Raw genomic sequence first — 18901 nt, 5'->3', positions numbered from 1 at the left:
CTGAGTAATAAAATATATTAAAATTATTTTAGTAGTTTCAGCCTTTATCGATTGCAAACAAACAATTTTTCCCTTTTTATGATATTGGTATATATTAGTTTAATTCTTGTGCTATTATTAAGAGGTCTGTCTTGATTTTTTATTAAAATATAACTTATAAGGAACTTGAGTGTAGATATGTTGTGTTTATGTGTAACATACACTTAATTATTATGACGTTCATTTATATGTACTCATCCAATTCTGTAATAAAAAAAAAAAAAAATAATCTGTAGCTATAAAATTTGATTTTAGAATGCATTTGATTGGACTCCTGATATTTATTTACAATAAAATTAAATCTGTTAAAGGATATGTAAATGAATGTTTATGTTGTTAAATAAAACACTACTATTACGGAGGGAAGCGAGTCCGTCCGTAGGTTTGTACGATTTTTATCTTTAACAGTGAGTTGAACCGACGTTTCCATCTGCGTAATTACAGAGTTTAGAGCTAGAGTGAATTATTAGACGTGCCGTTGCTATAATCAAAACAATTATTTTTATATACGTAGGGATGTTCTGTAATAAACATAATGTCGATATTTTTATTACTTGTCGAAAACTAATTTGAAATTTTCCGAAATTGCTAATGAATGACTGTCTGGAAAATACGAAAATCATCATTTGGTATTTTGTAATAAAGTGTATTAGATAAAAGAAAAACATATACGTGGGTACGACTATGTTCTAATTTAGTAGGTACATACAGTTTCCGATAGATGATTTCACAATCAAAATTAAGATTAAGTGATCTCTGTACCGATAAAAAAGTGTTAACTACTTCGTGTGCGATAAATCACATCCCTATTACAGTTATTTTACATGTATATTTCGACATTAGGTCTTTCAATAATATAATTCTTTATTGCTAATACATATCGATATGTTGTAACCATACATACCTACTTATTATGCCGACGATAGTGTTTTCTGGAGGTTAGCATTTTTGTGGTCACTTCAAGCTTTGGATAAATTGAATTTTACACTATTACTGACAGTCTTTTGTATGTAATAGGCTACAACTTGTGATTACATTTCAATTATAATAGGGCTTACCATTCCGTTTGTATTACGGACTTTAATAAGAATATATAAATACTTTTTTGAATTTAATCTTGTTTTTTTTTTATTTATCCGAGTCACCAGATATCATTAGTCATTACAACATATTACGTGGGATCATTTTATTTTATATTTAAATTTAACCGATTGTTATGATATTTAAATAATGACAAATTTTAAATTATGTCAAAACTATTAACCCTATACTTGACATTGTGCACTTAAATACACATTAAATTTAGATTTTTTTTTAAACACAATATTACATGGAATCGTTTTAATAATAACTCCAAGTGACTTTGTAAACGTCTCTTTACGTAAGAAAAATAAATCTAAATCTGTCTCGCTCACATATTGTCAGTAGTAAACAAAATGGCGAGCCGTCGGTCGGTGCATGCGCAACGCTCTGTAAGTATCGTATTTTATCTTAATCAAATTAGGTTATAAGTACGAAATTGTAATAATTTTAATTTTTTCAAGCTTTACGCAATTGTTTGTTTATATTATTTTTGTGATAAATGTTTTGAATATTCAGTAATTTACATTTTACTTTAGGTGTGCATTGAAATACACACTGCCTGGTGCATGGTGATTGACACAATAATTGTTGTGTATATTTAAATGCACACTGCTTGCTTTGCTGTGAATAACACCCTTTTTGTCGAGTACATATAAATACACACTGCCAACGCTATAGACTATTACTTATTGTGAATGTTGAGTCTATAAACGCCTTTGTTTGAGCATTATTAAGGCTTCTTAGTACATATTCCTTGAAATTCCTATTTTTTAGCTTGCAATATTTTTTTTCAGATGACTAGAAGTCGAAAAATTCTAGCTTTGGTGCCTAAATGCGGAGCTAAATCTGATGTAGAATCTAGCGAATCTTCTGAAGATGAATTCCAGACCTGTAGGCCTCATCAAGATGTCTCCGAAGACAGTTCTTCTGTCCGATCAATAGCGTCATCCGTCGAAAATTTAAAGATCTCCGATAGTGATGACTGTGAGTATCGAGAAATATACGCCGTTGCGTCTGTCCATGAAGAGCCGAGATTTAGACACAGCACTACCAACTCTACTCCGTACTCACCTTCTATTCTTCAACATGATCCTGACATTATACCGCCTTCACCATCAGTTTATATTCCACCGTCACCATCTATAGACTCAATCTGCAGTCCCGTATCTTCAGCACCTGCCGCAACCACCGCTATTACTGCTAATGCTACTGTGCATCTTCGGCGGTATAAGAAAACTCCGGTGATCGTAAAAAGAACCGTATTAAAACCTACCAAAATGTCTCCTAAATGGACAAGATCGAAGTTTCAAGGATCAGCTCATTTAGAAGATAATATGCTTTTCGATTCTGTTGGTATTGAAAAATCGCCGCTTGATTACTTTAAGCTATTTTTAACTGACGATATACTAGAACTTATAGTTTATCATTCTAATTTATATTCTGTACAGAAAAAGGGCACTTCAATTAATATAACCAAAGACGATATCAAAGATTTTATAGCTATGAATATTTTAATGGGTGTTGTAGATATTCCGGCATACACTGATTATTGGTCAAATGAACTTAAATACAGTAAAATTGCTGACGTCATGACATTAAAGAAGTTTCAGTCTATTCGACGTTATATTCATTTTAATGATAACTTAAAAGATGACGGTGACAGGTACTATAAAATAAGACCACTAGTAGAAAAAGTTCGTCGCAACTTTGCATTAAATATTCCTGAAGGAAAACGTTTCAGCATCGACGAGATGATGGTGCCTTATAAGGGCACTAGAGCCGGAAGTCGAAAACAATATGTCCGGAATAAACCCAAAAAATGGGGTTTTAAATTTTTCGTTCGTGCTTCACCATCTGGCCTCGTGCATGATTTTCTTATTTATGGAGGAGAAGATACTTTTAGACTTCATACTTTTACAGAAAAAGAAAAAGGAATGGGTCTTGGAGCCAAAGTTGTGATAGCTTTGGCCAATTCTATCAAGCAAAAACCATGCTCTGTTATATACTTTGACAACTTTTTTACGTCCATTGAATTAATGCATCACCTAAGGAGTGAGTACGGTATATTCTCCTTAGGTACAGTCAGGACAAATCGACTTCGTGGGGCAGAAAAAAAATTACCATCTGATAAAGAGTTGAAAAAAAAGGGCAGGGGAGCTTTTGCACAAGTCGTGTCTAACGAACACAATATAGCTGTTGTGAAGTGGTTCGATAACAAGTTTGTTGTGGCTGTAAGTACGTATGTGGACGCTTACCCTGTACAGAATATAATGCGGTACAAGAAAGAAGAAAAGAAGAAAGCTTTGGTCACATGCCCAAATTTAATAAAGCACTATAACGGAAACATGGGTGGAGTTGATCTAGCCGATATGTTAGTTGCTTTATACCGTACTGATTTGAAAGGCCATCGTTGGTATTTAGTATTGTTTTCACAGATTTTGGACATCTGCATCAATAATGCCTGGTTGCTGTATCGTCACGAGAATAATGGGAAAAAAAACTATTGCCACTTAAAAAGTTTCGAGTCGCTCTATTTAGGCAACTGCGTTTTTTTGAGAGGAGTTCTAATCTACAACCTGATGCTCTATACAAAGCTGTGAAAATAATAAAAAAACCAGTAGCGGAGAGGCCTGATAATGCTACTCGTTACGACCTAACGGGACATCTTCCTGCGTTTACGACAAAAGCCAGATGTAGACTATGTACGAAACATCAAACCAAATTTTTTTGTCCAAAGTGTAACGCACGGCTATGTATAGTTGAAGGTCGAAATTGCTTTATAGATTTTCATACAAAGTAGTATTTAAGTTTTTCATATTGTTACATAATAGATAGATATGTAAGTAAACTTTGATCTCAGAGCTTTAGGACTGAATATTGTGATAAATAATGATAAGAAGTTTAACTTTGTTTGAAAAAAAATGTTTAACTTATGTAACATGCGTTATTTATTGACCTAGTTCCTAACAGATCTCAAAACTTGTTAATATTTTTTAAGATTTATATTATTTTTACATTTTTGTTTATTTTTTCGTTTAGTTATAACATGGCAGTGTGCATGTAAAACCACGTTCTTCTTTATATTTTTTTTCTTGTGAGCTTGGCAGTGTGCACTGAAAGACACATAATATATCCTGAAAACTGAAATTCAGAGATTTTTTATTTTAATTTTCCTGGTATCCTTATAATCCAATTAACATAGATAAGTAGTAAAACTATAATTTTTTAAAGATTAAATTCTGTGCCAAGTATAGGGTTAATAAGTATACAGCCTTTTTGCTCAGGTGTGTACTTGATTATTAATGATTTAAAAAATAAAAAACTATAAATATTAAATATTATTCTGGCCGGCATTTAAAAACATCGCGTCTTAAAGCTATTTTACATGTCTTGTAATTTAAAACGAATTTTAAATAAACGTAATTACGATTCGGTAGCTTTGATGTCGGAAATGACTTTGTTTGGGAGTAATAAATCGCGTCTAGACGGCTCTTTGCCTTTAATGTTCTTAACCTGTGTTCAGTTTATTGACTTTCCGTTAATGAAATTAATATCTCGTCAAACTAATTTCCGAACGCTCAGGAGCAGAACAAACTGCCAATTGAAATAATCATATTCCGTTATATTTTTAATTACATAGTTCACTATCAATTCTTGATTAATCAGCAAAAGTACAGGATAAAAAAAAAGTTTTGTAATTGACCAAAAAGTTTCTATTGCTCTTTTTAAGAAATATAATCAAATAGATCAAAACAAACTGTAGTTTTAAAGAACACGTTCTTTTTTTAAAATCTATTTTCACATTTCCCACTAGCCTATTACTCAAGCAAACTAAAGCTTTAAAATCAGAACACGAAAACTACGGGGCAATTTATTTTCATAGGGCGGCCGCCCTCGCAAATTCATTACTAGCGTAGCTGGCGCTTCCGTTTCCGACAACCCTTATTCGAATTATGTTTATATATGCCTACGTATGAAATTGCTTAGCGGGCACTGTCCATTGCTCATTTTACTTTCAGTTCTATCAGTTAACCCAGTCAAGAACGGGTGATGTATGTTTATTAAAGAATAGTTACAATTGTTCGTGAAACTTAGTAGCGGTGATAGCCACGACCTGACGTGACTTAGTTTGCACAGCTGCCTAAAGGAAAACTAACATTTTGATGCACTTTACTCACGAAGTTGCAAGTGTTCTTGTGTGTCATGGTTTCCTTCGTTGTTTTGATTTGTATCAAGTTTGTTAGCGCCGTCTACAGTCAACATGGCTATCTACTAACTTGATTCTAATCAAATAGCCGATAAGTGTAATTTTTGCTCAACTATCAGTAAAGAAAAGTAATGACTTTAACAAAAATATATTAATTTACTAATTTTTTTAGATTGATTGTACAAAGGGTTATATAGAGTCAAGGATCCATAAAGCATGGTTGATGAATTCATTTATTCAGAAGATAAAATTATATAGATAAAAATGAAATTTCACATGATTGTAAAAACATATATTTGATGGACATATCATATGATAGATATATGTTGATATTTGAATTTTTTTGTGCCGATTGGGTATCTATGTCTATATCTAAATCACAGGTGTGATGTAGCCGCTCATCTTATCTTATTTATAAAATAACAAAACTGAGACATAATATTTATCGACTTATCCCTAGTAAATGACACATCACTATAGACCAAGTGTCTCAGCAGGGCGATTGAACACCGTACATCTGTCCTAGGCGATCGAATATTTTATGTTTATATATAAAATCCATTAATTCGAAGTACCTAATGTATTAAATTTTAAAATTTCATTAGCATGTGACACATTTTAAAAAAATTACTTACATATTAGATGGCAAATTGCTTAATGGCCTATTTGATGGTAAGTGGTCACCGCTGCCCATAGACATTGGTACTATGAGAAATATTAATCATTCTAGACTTATTATTTATTCCTCATATCAACTGTATGCCACCATCTTTGGGAACTGAGGTGTGTGTGTGAGGTGAGGCACAAACCACACGGTTTGTGCCTTTGTTGCACTGGATCACTCACTCTCCAAGCTGGAATGCAACAATACTAAGTATACCTGTTTAGCCATAGCATATATAATGATGAGTACCTTGACGAACCATACCACCACGTTAGAGTAATTGATGACGTATTATCAACTATATTTTATTGACCTTAACGGTTAAGAAAAAGTGAAGAACTTTGGCCTAAATTACATTATAAATATCAGATAAGCAAAATTAATTGTGTTATATGTTGCCAGATTAAATATTATTAAACTCTTGCTTGTATATATTGCGGTATACAATGCAATAATTAATAAAACATGTAAGTAGGTTTTATATATTTAATTTATTGAAAGTTAGACAAAAAAAAAAGATATAAACTATTTTTTTCACGTGACGTAGCCTCTAATTTAACAATGAAAATTTGAATCTATTAAGAATCTCAAATATAGATTCGAAAGAGTAATAAGAGACATAATTATCCGTATAAAATACCCTTATCTATAAATAATTAAGGCATATAATCGTTTGTATTGCATGAAGGATGAGATGAACTTCGTGAGATAATAAGACGGCTAGTTGAGCTTATAAATAACAAGCTGTTATATGATTCGTCACGTGTGAGATCAATGCTTTGTAGTTCATGCGTCTTGTTATCTCGTGAGATTGTGTGCACGCACCACGTATGGATGTGTGTATGAGGTAATCGAAATAAATTAACATCTCACATTTAAATGAAAACAAAAAACGTTTCAAAAGACACAAAAAATACTTCTAAAAAAAGTTTCACCCTTATTATTCGAGTTTTCGAAATTCGAAACCGCAGAATGCGATTGTGAAATGTCAGTTAAATAATTATTGTCATATATAGGCCTTATAAAAGCTTATCATCGTAATCGAATTTTAACATGTGTGAGGTAGTGTTACAGTTACAGAATAGTACTGTTCTCTCTATCTCTATGTCCATATGATATTTGCAAAAATAATATAAAAACGCAATTAACGTCAATATTCGATATCGGACATCCAGCCTTCCTGTAAACCAGACAGCCGGATATATCAGCAACTTGTAGTGCACGCTGAGTGAGCTTGAGTTTTATTGATGTCTCTGAGAGATATTTATAATAATAGATATTTGCTTCCACCCCTTGAAACCCCCCTTTTGCACTTTTTTATCACACACAATTATCTAATCTTATAGTAGGTATACCTTTTCGCTATTCTGTAGACTTAAGTAAAGAAAAATATATTGCGATTGATCTAACCCTATTATATGTATATTTAGTACTATTGTATTCCAGTTCGTAGAGTGAGCCTTTTTTTTTTTCTCGCTGGAAAAACGGGAAAAGCTGGAAAGTGGGGGGGTGTGTGGGACTCCCCGGAGCCCTGGACGCCGAGTGCGCCCAAGTACGCCGGGTTTACCCACTAAAAAACCAGCGGTACCCTCTCCGTCTTTCGATGGACGCCACGGGATCGCTTACGCATGCTACCGTGACGCCCTGACGGTCGGCCCACCTATGCGGGCCTCTAACACCTAGGGGTGATTCCCGGGGTACTGGGACCCCCCTAGTCCCTGCGGCGCCTATTGAGGCGGTGGGAGAAGGTGCGCGTAGCGCCTTTTCCTCCTCCCCGGTCGTCTTCTGCGGAGCGAGTCAGCGGCGGCACTCTCTTCTCGCTCGCGCTCCGCGGCTTCCTTCTGCGACATGACACTTTCGCAGAAGGAGCGCATCTCCGACCAGCACAACTCGCTACCGAGCATGGCGTTGATGATGCTCGGCAGCGAAAGGTCTCCGCCCATAGTCGCCGCAAGGGTGTGCCTCTGGGGCCCCCACGCAGCACACTCGTACAGGGTGTGGTACGCCGAATCCACTGGCGCACCACACTCGTGGCAGCAGGGTGACTCCTCCCGCCGCGCTATCTCGTGCAGGTACTTACCGAAGCATCCGTGTCCAGTAAGTACCTGCGTCATTCTGTACGGCAGTGTGCCGTACTTCCTCTCGACCCAGCGACTCAAGTGGGGACGGATCGCCTCCACTGTCGCTAGGCCCGCCGTGGGTGACCCCAGATCTTCCTGCCATCGGACGATCAGGGCTTGCTGGGCTAGAGCCCTGATCCGCCCGATCTCCGCCGACCCTTGACGTTCGCCGCGGTCCCTCGCCTCGACCCGGAACCGGTACACTTCCGCGAGCACCTCCGCCTGGAGCTCCCAGGGCGGATCGCCCGCGAGAAGTGTCGCCGCAGTCCACGACACCGTACGGTACCCTCTGATGCCTCTCACCGCTATGACTCTGTGCGGCTTGCGCAGCAGGGCCCGATTTTTAGTGGTGAGGGCATCTATCCAGATCTCGTAGAGTGAGCCAGTTTATTATAATATGTACGGTTTAACGATCATACATACATTCTTAGCTCCAAATTTATTAGCGTATTGATGATATACGGATACTAAATATTTCTTTCAACGCCAATGTTTATCGACGGTGTTGATCTCGTATCATCAGGTATCCGATTTCCCTATGCTCATTTCATTCTTGCTCATTCTTCTAAATTTTTTCTTAAATAAAGTGGTGTAACATATGAGCACGAGGTGAAACTATACGTCTGGTACTCAATACAATAGTTTTAGATCAAGGGTCAACATGGAAACGACTTGATTGATTTGAGATATTGTCACAACACACTCGAAACGACTTACTATTTTGCTAGTGTTTGTTAATTAGTGGTCAAAAGTTGGTCACTATTACGCGTACTATTATTCTTACATAGTTTACGCGTTCTTAGGTCTAACATTCTGTCTGAATACATTAATAGTAATCAGAGTATTTTTTAATAGTAGTGGGTCACCCGTGAAACTTCGTATTTATTCAAAAGAAGTTTTTTAGGAATTTCAAAACTCGCGACAGGTCTTGTATCGATTTCATATCATTGTAAGCGGCACGTTCATAAACATTTGATGCCAAAATGATAAACCTTATTCAAATGTTTTTTTTTTTTAATATCCAATGGAGTACATTAGTTAAGTTACAATTCAAGTTTGTCGATACCAATTTTTTTAAATTTCGTTTACGTTTAGGTACTCTCTAAACGGCCAATGAATTATCTCCGCCTTCTATTATAATTTAAAATTATTTTTTAAATTGTAACAATTTAGTAAATAATCAATACTTATCTTTATTTTTCTATACATCTACGGCTAAAGCTCTTGAATGAATGACAGCATAACTTTTTTTTGTGCAGCCATTGTTCCTTAGTCAGTGGGACAAAAATTGGCTTACACTATTAATGTATAAGATATCTCAATATTGTGTTTAGGTTTCTCAAGTACAATTCGCTGTTTATTTTATACCTATATATTTTTTTACATTTGGAGACGGAATAGAACTTACGATAATTCGATATAACATTGGAATATACCGTACCATACCCAATTGCTGCTCTCTTTATCAATAAAGTGAATAAAAATAAAATTCCCGTACAATAAAAACAAAGACGAAACGTAATAAGGCATGAAAAAATCTTAAACCACGACAACGTCATCTGCTTTTTATAGGTTGACAGGTTAGCGAGGCGTAAAACCTCTTTTGCTTCTAAAAATAAATCTACTTATTTAACATTCAGATACTCGTACTACCTTTATTGACTCATAAGTGTCTAGTAATAATAATGCTCAATCTAAGTACGTACAGAATATAACTAGATGGAAGATAAGATGTAATTAAACGCGTTCAAACATATGTGTACCCTTGCCTTAAATTTAATCTTATATTTGCACGCTGCCCAATGATATATAACGTTTGTTAATTAGGTTATCATTCTGCGGCATCTACAAAGGGACGAGGCTTAAAAGGCTCGTTGATATTAAAAAGTCCGCTTATAACTTTTATCATAAATCACCCTTAGGCGTCGCGGGGCGCGCAAAAATGCCCACTTTGAAGAAAAAATATGCAAGTAACGACAGACGCAACTTGAGAGCTTTTTTAAGTTTAACGTGATGGTGCTTAGAATTAATTATCTTGGAGTTTTGCAATGTAATTCGTCTTCATCGACGCCTTAGCTTTTTTGGAAATTTTTAAACATTGCATCAGTTAAAATGAATTTAATGTAAGTTTCGTCGGCAAAGACTTACTTACGACTTAATAACTGTTTCGATATTATTGATAATTCTATTTTTAAGTACATGAAGCATATAATTTATTATGGCTTGATTACTTTTATTTAAGTTTAATACGAGATAATCCTTAATGTAAATATGCTGTATATCGACATAGATAGTGTGGTCTTAATTTTCTAGTCGATTAAAAGGTAAATAATCGTCAGGGCAGTAGATACCTAAAATTTGCATATTGCTTGATTGAAAACGTTGGTGATTAGGAATAGTTTTTTGTAATAATATTTAGTTAATTAATAATATAAATATGTCTTTATTTTAATATTAGTCAGATCGCGTAAATGTAAATTAAAATATTACCATTAATGAACTCAATGTTAAATATGAAATGTACCTTTACATTTCATTTAAGTGCAAGCGTAACGGTTTTAATATATAATTATAATGTAATTACAACAACGTTTTCAATAAAATCAGTTTAGAAGATAAAAATCCAGCGGGTGAGGAGTCCCGTGTGATCGACGAAAGCAGTGCCTCGAATTATGATTACCCTGAGCTTCACTGTAATAATAAAACATCGACACGCCTTTATCGACTGCTCGATAAGCATCCGTGACGAATTCGCAGCACTCGCACCATGCACTATACCCGCATGTCGATAAACACGCCTATGTAATGCCGACCAGCACTAATCGACGATATCCGACCGTACCACCTCCCCTTAAGATATTTATTACTTGAACGACACATTCAGTTACTGCGTTTATCAATTTTTCAAAAGAAAATGGCCGAGATATTGTATCGATAAAATATTATTTCCAATTATAAACTTCGTTTCAATTTTTTTTTTTTTTCGTTTGTTGTAATATGTAATAATGATATCGTGTTGTCTGTCGGTTTTGCGTTATCTGTGTAGCTATAGCGTTTCTTTGTTGATTACACAAGGAGAATTTATTTAATTAATTCCCACATAAATTTGCTTCAAAAATGATAACATTTGCTGTAATTAGAGAGATCTTGAATACGTATTTAATGGATTAACACAATATTTTAACCATTATACGTCATTTGTTATTACTTGTAGTTTTCACACGCTGCGCGATTGTATATTTACTTGTAACTTGTATGCTTAATAGAGTCCAATTTCAAAATAAATTGTTTAGGCGTTCAGGTAGCCTCATAAGTTTTAATATACCCAAAAGGTAATAAGTATCAATATCGATTAATTGTATACATTGTTTACTCTTTGTATCAAAATAGATCTCTCTAAGAATGCACAGCACAGTCACAGTTTCAGAGTGTTGACTCTTGAATTTTGACTTCAGTTTTGGATGGGTACTTCATTTTTGTACACAATATTTTTGACTAAAATTTTCGCGATTATTACACATTTAAATAAAACTATCTATAACGGATTTGAATGTATAATGAACGGGTAGACTGACCACGTCAAAGTAAAGTAAAGTGTAAAGTGCTCGAAACGACGGAATGTCAAAAATAATTAATATACGCGATTCAAATCCGTTATAGATAGTTTTATTTAAATCAATATTTTTGAATTTCTGAAAATTTATATTACATTCAAGCAATATTTTTATAATTGGTCCTCTTGACATTTTCCAATGAATGTTTTAGAAGATATCTTATGGCCAATTATACAGTTTGAATTAATTTTGCCCGTTACGAAATGGAAAAGTTAAACTTTATTTTAGAGAAAGAAAAACATTGAAAATGATTTATTTTCTTGTTGTATCATACATTTGTTTCCTACTACGGGGTGATATACATAAAAGGGGGTACCCAACGATGTATAAACAAGTGTACTATTTTGAATGAAATAAATTATTTTAAATAATTTTTAATATAAATAATTTTACATATAATGTTTATATAACAAAATAAGTCTGTCGAAAAAAATAAATCGGATTGTACACATACACACATAACAAAATATAATATAAAAAATTTAATACAATACTATTGTAAATATACTTTGTTATCCTACATCGTTAAAACTATAAAGATGGGTGGTTTTGGTTATTTTCATAATATTGTATTAGCTGGTATATTACTTTGGGATAACGCAGATATTCAATCTGTTTTTATTTTACAAAAGATACATGTCCCTTCGATTTATAATCTTGCAGCTCTCTAGCTTCTCTCCTGCTAGCTGCTGCTGTATAGTAGGAATACTCACTGTTGCGTTACAACAATATTGTGTATATTCACAGTAACATTTAACACTTTGAAAGAATCAGTGGTAAATATTTTATGTGCATGAGACGTAAGGATAAGCTTATACGCCAACTATGCCAACTCTCCGACTCCGCTAGGTCAATAAATCCTTCTAGGTCAAGGTATCCGATTCTGTAATAAAATTCATCTAGTAATTTTAATGTTGCCGTTTCATAAATTCAAACCATTTGTTAAGAATACATTGGTTAGAGGGCATATTATTCAATACAAGATTTAATCCGAACCGGTGGTAGCTTCATTTAATATAGTTTGGTAAATTTCGATTCAAAAGTGCTTGTAAAAGCCTACTTGAATAAAATGTATTTTGATTTTGATTCGAACTTTGTAAAGAGCCTCTTTTTGTAGAATGATATGACTAAATCTAATATCTGTAACAAAAAATGGTTCTGCTTTACTATGTAAATTACCTAGCGTTCTTGAAAGACAAAAGTTTTAGACAAGTCACAGAATACGTTAATCGTACATCTACCGATATAACTGCATCAGCAGTTGAGAGGAATCTAGAAAAAAGAAATCTATTGCCTGCTTTTGAAAAAAGTCATTTAGGTAAGCCATATAATTAAACAAATGAATCAAATATGCGAAAACGAAGTAAATATTGATTATTTTATATAAAGATTGATTATTTCTTCATCATTGCTTAAACGTGACTTCCATATATATGAATTATTTGAAACTACTTACTTAAATCGAATAGGTATTGAATATTTTATATCATTGAATACCATACTAAGTCATGTTTATAATTTTTGAATTTATATTATTTATTATATTTTGTATAATCTAAGAGCTTGTTTCAATCTAGAACTGATTGATTGATCATCGAACAAATTTATATATAATTTTTTTATATATACTTATTCTAAATGTTTTAAAATTAACAATTTGAGCAATTTTTTTTACTTGGTGGTAGGGCTTTGTGCAAGCCCGCCTGGGTAGGTAACACCCACTCATCAGTTATTCTACCGCCAAATAACAGTACTCAGTATTGTTGTGTTCCTGTTTGAAGGGTGAGTGAGCCAGTTTAATTACAGGCACAAGAGACATAACATCTTAGTTCCCAAGGTTGGTGGCATATTGACGATGTAAGGAATAGTTAATATTTCTTAGCTTCTTTGTCTATGGGTGATGGTGACCACTTACCATGAGGTGGCCTATATGCTCGTCCTCCAACCTATAGCATAAAAAAGCAAAATAATCAAGTTCTCTTAGATATTTACTAATTTTAATAAATTTAGGCAATTGCGCCAATGAGTCACTCTATTTTGATGACATTTTTGTGCCAAAGTATCTCGTCTTTTTTACAATTATATTTATGTCCCATATCGTAAAAAATATCAATTAATTATTAAATGTTGTGAGAGTCAGCATGTCACATGTGCATACTTTATTAATATTAGGAATATAATTTATAATTCTTTTAATTCTAAATGCATTAACTTTATGATTTTAAAAAAAAAAACAACACAATGTCAAAATTTATTATTTCGGGTTTGTTTTTATCTATTTATTCTTATACATAGTATAATATCTGAAGTTTAGCACTGGTTTCAGGATTTAAAAAAATCTTAGGACTAAAATGTGGGTTAACTTGGTTAAGTATCAAAGATGCACCAAGAACAAAACCAAAAAGAGATATTCTGCAAGGGTAAAGTGATAATACTAGAATTTAGTGAGATTTTCAGAATACGACTAAGTATACGTTTGTTAGAAATACTTATACAGTAATATAAAGTATATAATATTATCAATATTATATACTTAATGAATACGTGTGTTGTTGTTTATGTGTGTGTGTTTGTGAGTTTTGCTATTTATTTCTCTTTTTTTCTGATCTTATAGATCTCAAAACGTTATACGTATGACGTTGAAATTAGACTCTACAAGATTTTTTTCCCCTTAAATTAGGAATAAACTAGATATCTCTCATAAATTTAAGGAAAATGGAAGATTTTTGGTTATTAAAATTTTAATCTAAGTTTAGAATAATAAGATGAAACAAATAATAAAAAAATATTCCGTGTCCTGGTGCACTCATTAGGTAGCTCTGTCGTTAGCATTTTCTAAATGATACGATTAGAGACTGATTGATAATATCCTGATAACAGAACCTGTACAGATATTATAATGTGTTTAGATAGTAAGAAGTACTAACTACTTAATTTATTTATTTTAGTTTTATTTTACTCATTTTTAATATAGATTTAAGGCTTACATTAATTTGCGGAATATAAAAGCAATACCTACATCATTGTAAGCATATTGAGCTTTCATATTGCAAAGCTTGCATTTAATTTATAATGGCGATACTTTTTCAAATTGAACATTTGTATCGGGTGTATAATTCAAATCTCTTTTTCTGTATTCTCGTAATTTACATACGCTAAATAAAAAGCGGTGTCATCACAAATATATTTGGAGGCAATATAAACATAATATCAATTTAAATTCCTTGTTAGTGGAGCGAAAGCCGACATCATACCTGAAATTGGGCTTTTGTTATTGGCTGGACGGTGGACCAATCGCATGCGCGGAGAGCGCCGCTCCGTTCGCTCTCAGCGGGTCCCGGCGGAACGGGCGGGTCGAGCAGCGAGCTCTCCTCGCCTCAGTTCCTTTTGACACCTCGTACTGAAGTGACGTGACCAACACTGTGCAGTTCTTTAAATTTGATTATTGACAACTATACCGTTGTTGGTGCCAGTGACGATGCCGCGACCTTCGCGTGAATCGTACGGTGATCAAAAACCACCCTACTCGTACATTTCTCTGACGGCAATGGCAATTTGGAGCTCTCCAGAACGTATGTTGCCGTTGTCCGAAATTTACCGGTTTATTATGGACCGGTTTCCGTATTACCGACGGAATACTCAGCGCTGGCAGAACTCTCTGAGACATAATCTCTCCTTTAACGATTGTTTTGTGAAAGTGCCAAGACGCCCCGATCGTCCTGGAAAAGGCGCCTATTGGACCTTGCATCCTCAGGCGTTTGACATGTTCGAGAATGGGTCACTGTTGCGCCGTCGTAAGAGGTTTAAGCTTCAGAAAGGTGAGAAAGACAACCTGAATGCAGAATTGGCTGCACTCGCTAGCTTCAACCGAGCTTTCTTGGCCCGTCAAGCTGGAGCACCACCACCACCACCTCCTCTACCAACTGCGAGCATGTACTCACCACCCATGTGTCCACAATTAAGCCCCGAACCCGCTGAGCTACCAGAGACAGCATCGATAACAATGTTGCCAAGGGAAAGACCGCGAAGAGCGTTCACAATAGACGCATTACTAGAGCCGGAGTCTCCGCGGGCGTCACCTTCTCCTCCAAATCATTTGCTTGCGATGCAGGCCGTTCAAGTGATGCCACAGATAGACTTTAATATGCCATCTCCATACGTGCTGGCCGCCCAGCGGTACCAAGCTGAGCTCTTGCAGGCGGCGGCGCACGCCCTGCGCCCATGCTACCTACTACCGCCTCCACTGCCGGTAGCGTGACATCAGCGGTCTCCTCCGAACTGCTCCAATATCTCGTGCAATGTTAGGTTGTAAGTACCGTAGTAATTTTGAAAAACTATACAAATTCCAATCTCTAAAAAACGTGAAAAGACCGAAATGAGTAAACCTACATTAAATTGTTATAATACGTTTTATCATAAAATTGGTGATGTGTTTTTATCGAAAAAAATGTGAAGAATAGTTTTATAAATGATCGTAGAATCGTTTAAACTTAGTGATGTACGTTCTGAAGCGACGCGACGGGAGGCCTAAATGGTACTTAATTACCGAACTGGCAAGTGCCCGCGCTGAACAAATCGAAATATTTCTGTAAAAGTAGCGTTGATGTTAGTGATCTCATTTGTAGATATTTATAAACATTAAAATAGGAATATTTAATACATTTTAATTTATTAATATCGTGACGTATTAGCTATTATCACATAATATAGGTGTGTAAATATTCATTTGAGATATATTTGTAAATGTCGCATGAAAAACCGCCAGTCATGTTAATTGAAAGGACAAAGAATTGTTATTTATTTTCGCTTTATTGTTACTTGTAGATAATAGGTATACATTACTGTAAATATTGTTTTCATTGTTATAATTTTAGTCGATATATTAAATGAAATACTTAATACTAACCTTTGTTTTATTACGTCGGAGATTTTTTATTCCAAGGTTTGATATTACCTAACTAATGCATTGTTTGAAGATAGTTAATAGGATGAACAATATGCATAAGACAGTAAATTTTGAGAACCATTTACTCCTTTTATTAGATAAAATTATTATTTCAAGACTGTGTTAGTTTAAACGGTAATTGAGTTATCTAAGACAGCCCGTAATAATATTAAGTACCTACTAAGTGTACATACATAAATAAAATAATTCATTTCCTTGATTTTTTTAAGATTTCTTAACTGTTGAAACTGTCTAAAACCTACATTTAATTAAAATTATCTTATATTTGTAACTGGCATACCTTGCCGCGTAATTCCGGGTGGTATCAATTGGTTTAATCAACTTACCACGGTTTTTCTGTCGAATTATCGATTTTTTTAGATTTGATCGATCCATCGTGGGGGGCGTAGGACGAGAGGAGTATTCTAAGTGGTAAAAAATGGTCGCGGTGGTGGTCTGTTTCACGGTGTAATGTGGTGTAACGACCGCATTTGTTGTCTAATAGATCATGGTATTGCATCCACTTGAACAATTGCTGACTCACCGACCCTTTAGCTGAGTACTTAAAAGGTTTTTCAAAAATCGAACTTAATTTATAACCTTCGTGATTTTTAACTGCCTATAATTGTAATTATATTGTAAATATAAATAATAAATCATTATTTACATAAATAAATTGAAGATACAATTTACTGATTTTTTTTAAACGTATTCAATTAAAATAGATGAAGTCTTAACCTTTAAAAGGTCATAAGTCTTAACAAAAACTTTGTTTTTAAAAATTTATTTGAATCTACAAAATTGTTTATATTTATTTACTATAATCAAACAAGTTTTGTTCAGCACACATTAGATGTCCAATAAAAAAACTTGTCATCTGTTAGATGATAAATTTAAGAGGGCGATCTATTTCGTTTTTTTTTGTTTGATATCATTTTGAGTTGGCTTGTCGCTGTAAGAAAACAGTAGAGTAGTACCGTTTATAAAAAAATAGTGATACAGGATTCAGATAGAAAGAAAAGTATATGTAGGATACGGCAGTTATGAAAAATAAGTATTTATATAGTTATAAAAAATTGGTGACCAGTCAAATTCACTAATAAGCGATTTCTTGAAACGGTGTTTTGGAGAATAAAAAGATTTTTTTTTAATTTTTTTAAGTCAGAATAACCATGTATTTCTAAAACTGATAGGTATAATGATAGGTAATATAACATCATAAAAATTTTTTTGGTTGCTGGTTGGATCCTTTTTACTAAATTAATATTTACTAGCATTAGAAATACGCAGCAAGATTTTTGCTGATTTGACTTTTCCCTTATCTGTTACACTTTTAAACTTATTTATTATCCAATTTAAATCGCCTTCGAATAACTTGGCTATTCGTTCAAAAATTTTAAAAGTTGAACAATCTGGTATTTTTACTGCTTAGTATTGCATTTTTATCTTTCAAACACATTATCATTACATATTATGAAATAAAGTCGCTTTCTCTGTCTCTCTATTCCTATGTATGCTTAAAATCTATTTTGATGCGGTTTTCTTCAATAGATAGAGTGATTCAAGAGGAAGGTTTATATACATAATACATGCACAATAAAGTAGAGGATGACTGAAGCACTGTGAACATTGCCAGACACTCTGCAGTATATTTAGTATCAGTATTGCAAACGCGCGAAGCCAGGCGGGTCGCTAGTTATCAATAAATTGATTTGATTTAAACCAACCTTTATCAAGCATACATACACAAGCTTTATCAAGTAATTTGTTGCAATTTTTAATCTACATCTGAAATGTTGTTCAAATACTGACCTTTTTTTAATTTCAAACAATACAGAATAAATATGAGGATATTTTACAAATGTTTATGACTAACAAATAAAGTTTAAACTTAAATACTTAACATATCGCTTACAAGTAAATAACGAAATATTAAAATAAATTACAAATACAACGTATCACTTCGAACGTAAATCAACCATTTTATTGGTATATTCAAATGTCGAGAGTATCACTTTCTGTTAAACATAAATATTTGCAAATAATTTCTTTGCTCATATAACGGTTATATTTTCTCGGTAAAGCATCTTAGTTAAATTTAACAATATATTGCTACGAAAAATATTTAATCCGTAAACCATTGCTAATTTACCCTAATTTTAAAACTATTTTATATTGTTATCTTTATAATAGGTGTGGTTATAATGTTCTATTAATTAGACTTCAAGT

The 18901-nt window shown here is 33.7% G+C and overlaps 2 protein-coding genes across 2 annotated transcripts; both read left to right on the top strand.

The window, feature by feature from the left end:
- Positions 1 to 1475: 1475 nt before the first annotated feature.
- On the top strand, positions 1476 to 10087 carry LOC124541047 (piggyBac transposable element-derived protein 3-like). The gene is made up of 3 exons (XM_047118893.1): positions 1476 to 1511; positions 1917 to 3493; positions 10036 to 10087. The coding sequence occupies exons 1-3, from the start codon at positions 1476 to 1478 to the stop codon at positions 10085 to 10087; spliced, it is 1665 nt and encodes a 554-aa protein (XP_046974849.1).
- Positions 10088 to 15127: 5040 nt separating this feature from the next.
- On the top strand, positions 15128 to 16626 carry LOC124531077 (fork head domain-containing protein FD4-like). The gene has a single exon (XM_047105533.1). The coding sequence runs from the start codon at positions 15206 to 15208 to the stop codon at positions 15983 to 15985; it is 780 nt and encodes a 259-aa protein (XP_046961489.1). The 5' UTR covers positions 15128 to 15205; the 3' UTR covers positions 15986 to 16626.
- The last annotated feature ends 2275 nt before the right edge of the window (positions 16627 to 18901 follow it).

This window comes from Vanessa cardui, chromosome 1 (assembly GCF_905220365.1).
Source record: "Vanessa cardui chromosome 1, ilVanCard2.1, whole genome shotgun sequence".
In the NCBI taxonomy this organism is placed as follows: Eukaryota; Metazoa; Arthropoda; class Insecta; order Lepidoptera; family Nymphalidae; genus Vanessa; species Vanessa cardui.
Note: the sequence above shows the minus strand (reverse complement) of the source record. Positions and strands in the feature narration are given on the sequence as shown.

Bases quoted from the DNA above. Each gene is read 5' to 3' on its own strand.
- LOC124531077 (XM_047105533.1), top strand. From the start codon at position 15,206: ATGCCGCGACCTTCGCGTGAATCGTACGGTGATCAAAAACCACCCTAC.
- LOC124541047 (XM_047118893.1), top strand. From the start codon at position 1,476: ATGGCGAGCCGTCGGTCGGTGCATGCGCAACGCTCT. The intron at 1,512-1,916 runs GTAAGTATCGTA...ATTTTTTTTCAG, and splicing joins CGGTGCATGCGCAACGCTCT to ATGACTAGAAGTCGAAAAAT. The intron at 3,494-10,035 runs GTTAGTTGCTTT...AATCACCCTTAG, and splicing joins GGAGTTGATCTAGCCGATAT to GCGTCGCGGGGCGCGCAAAA.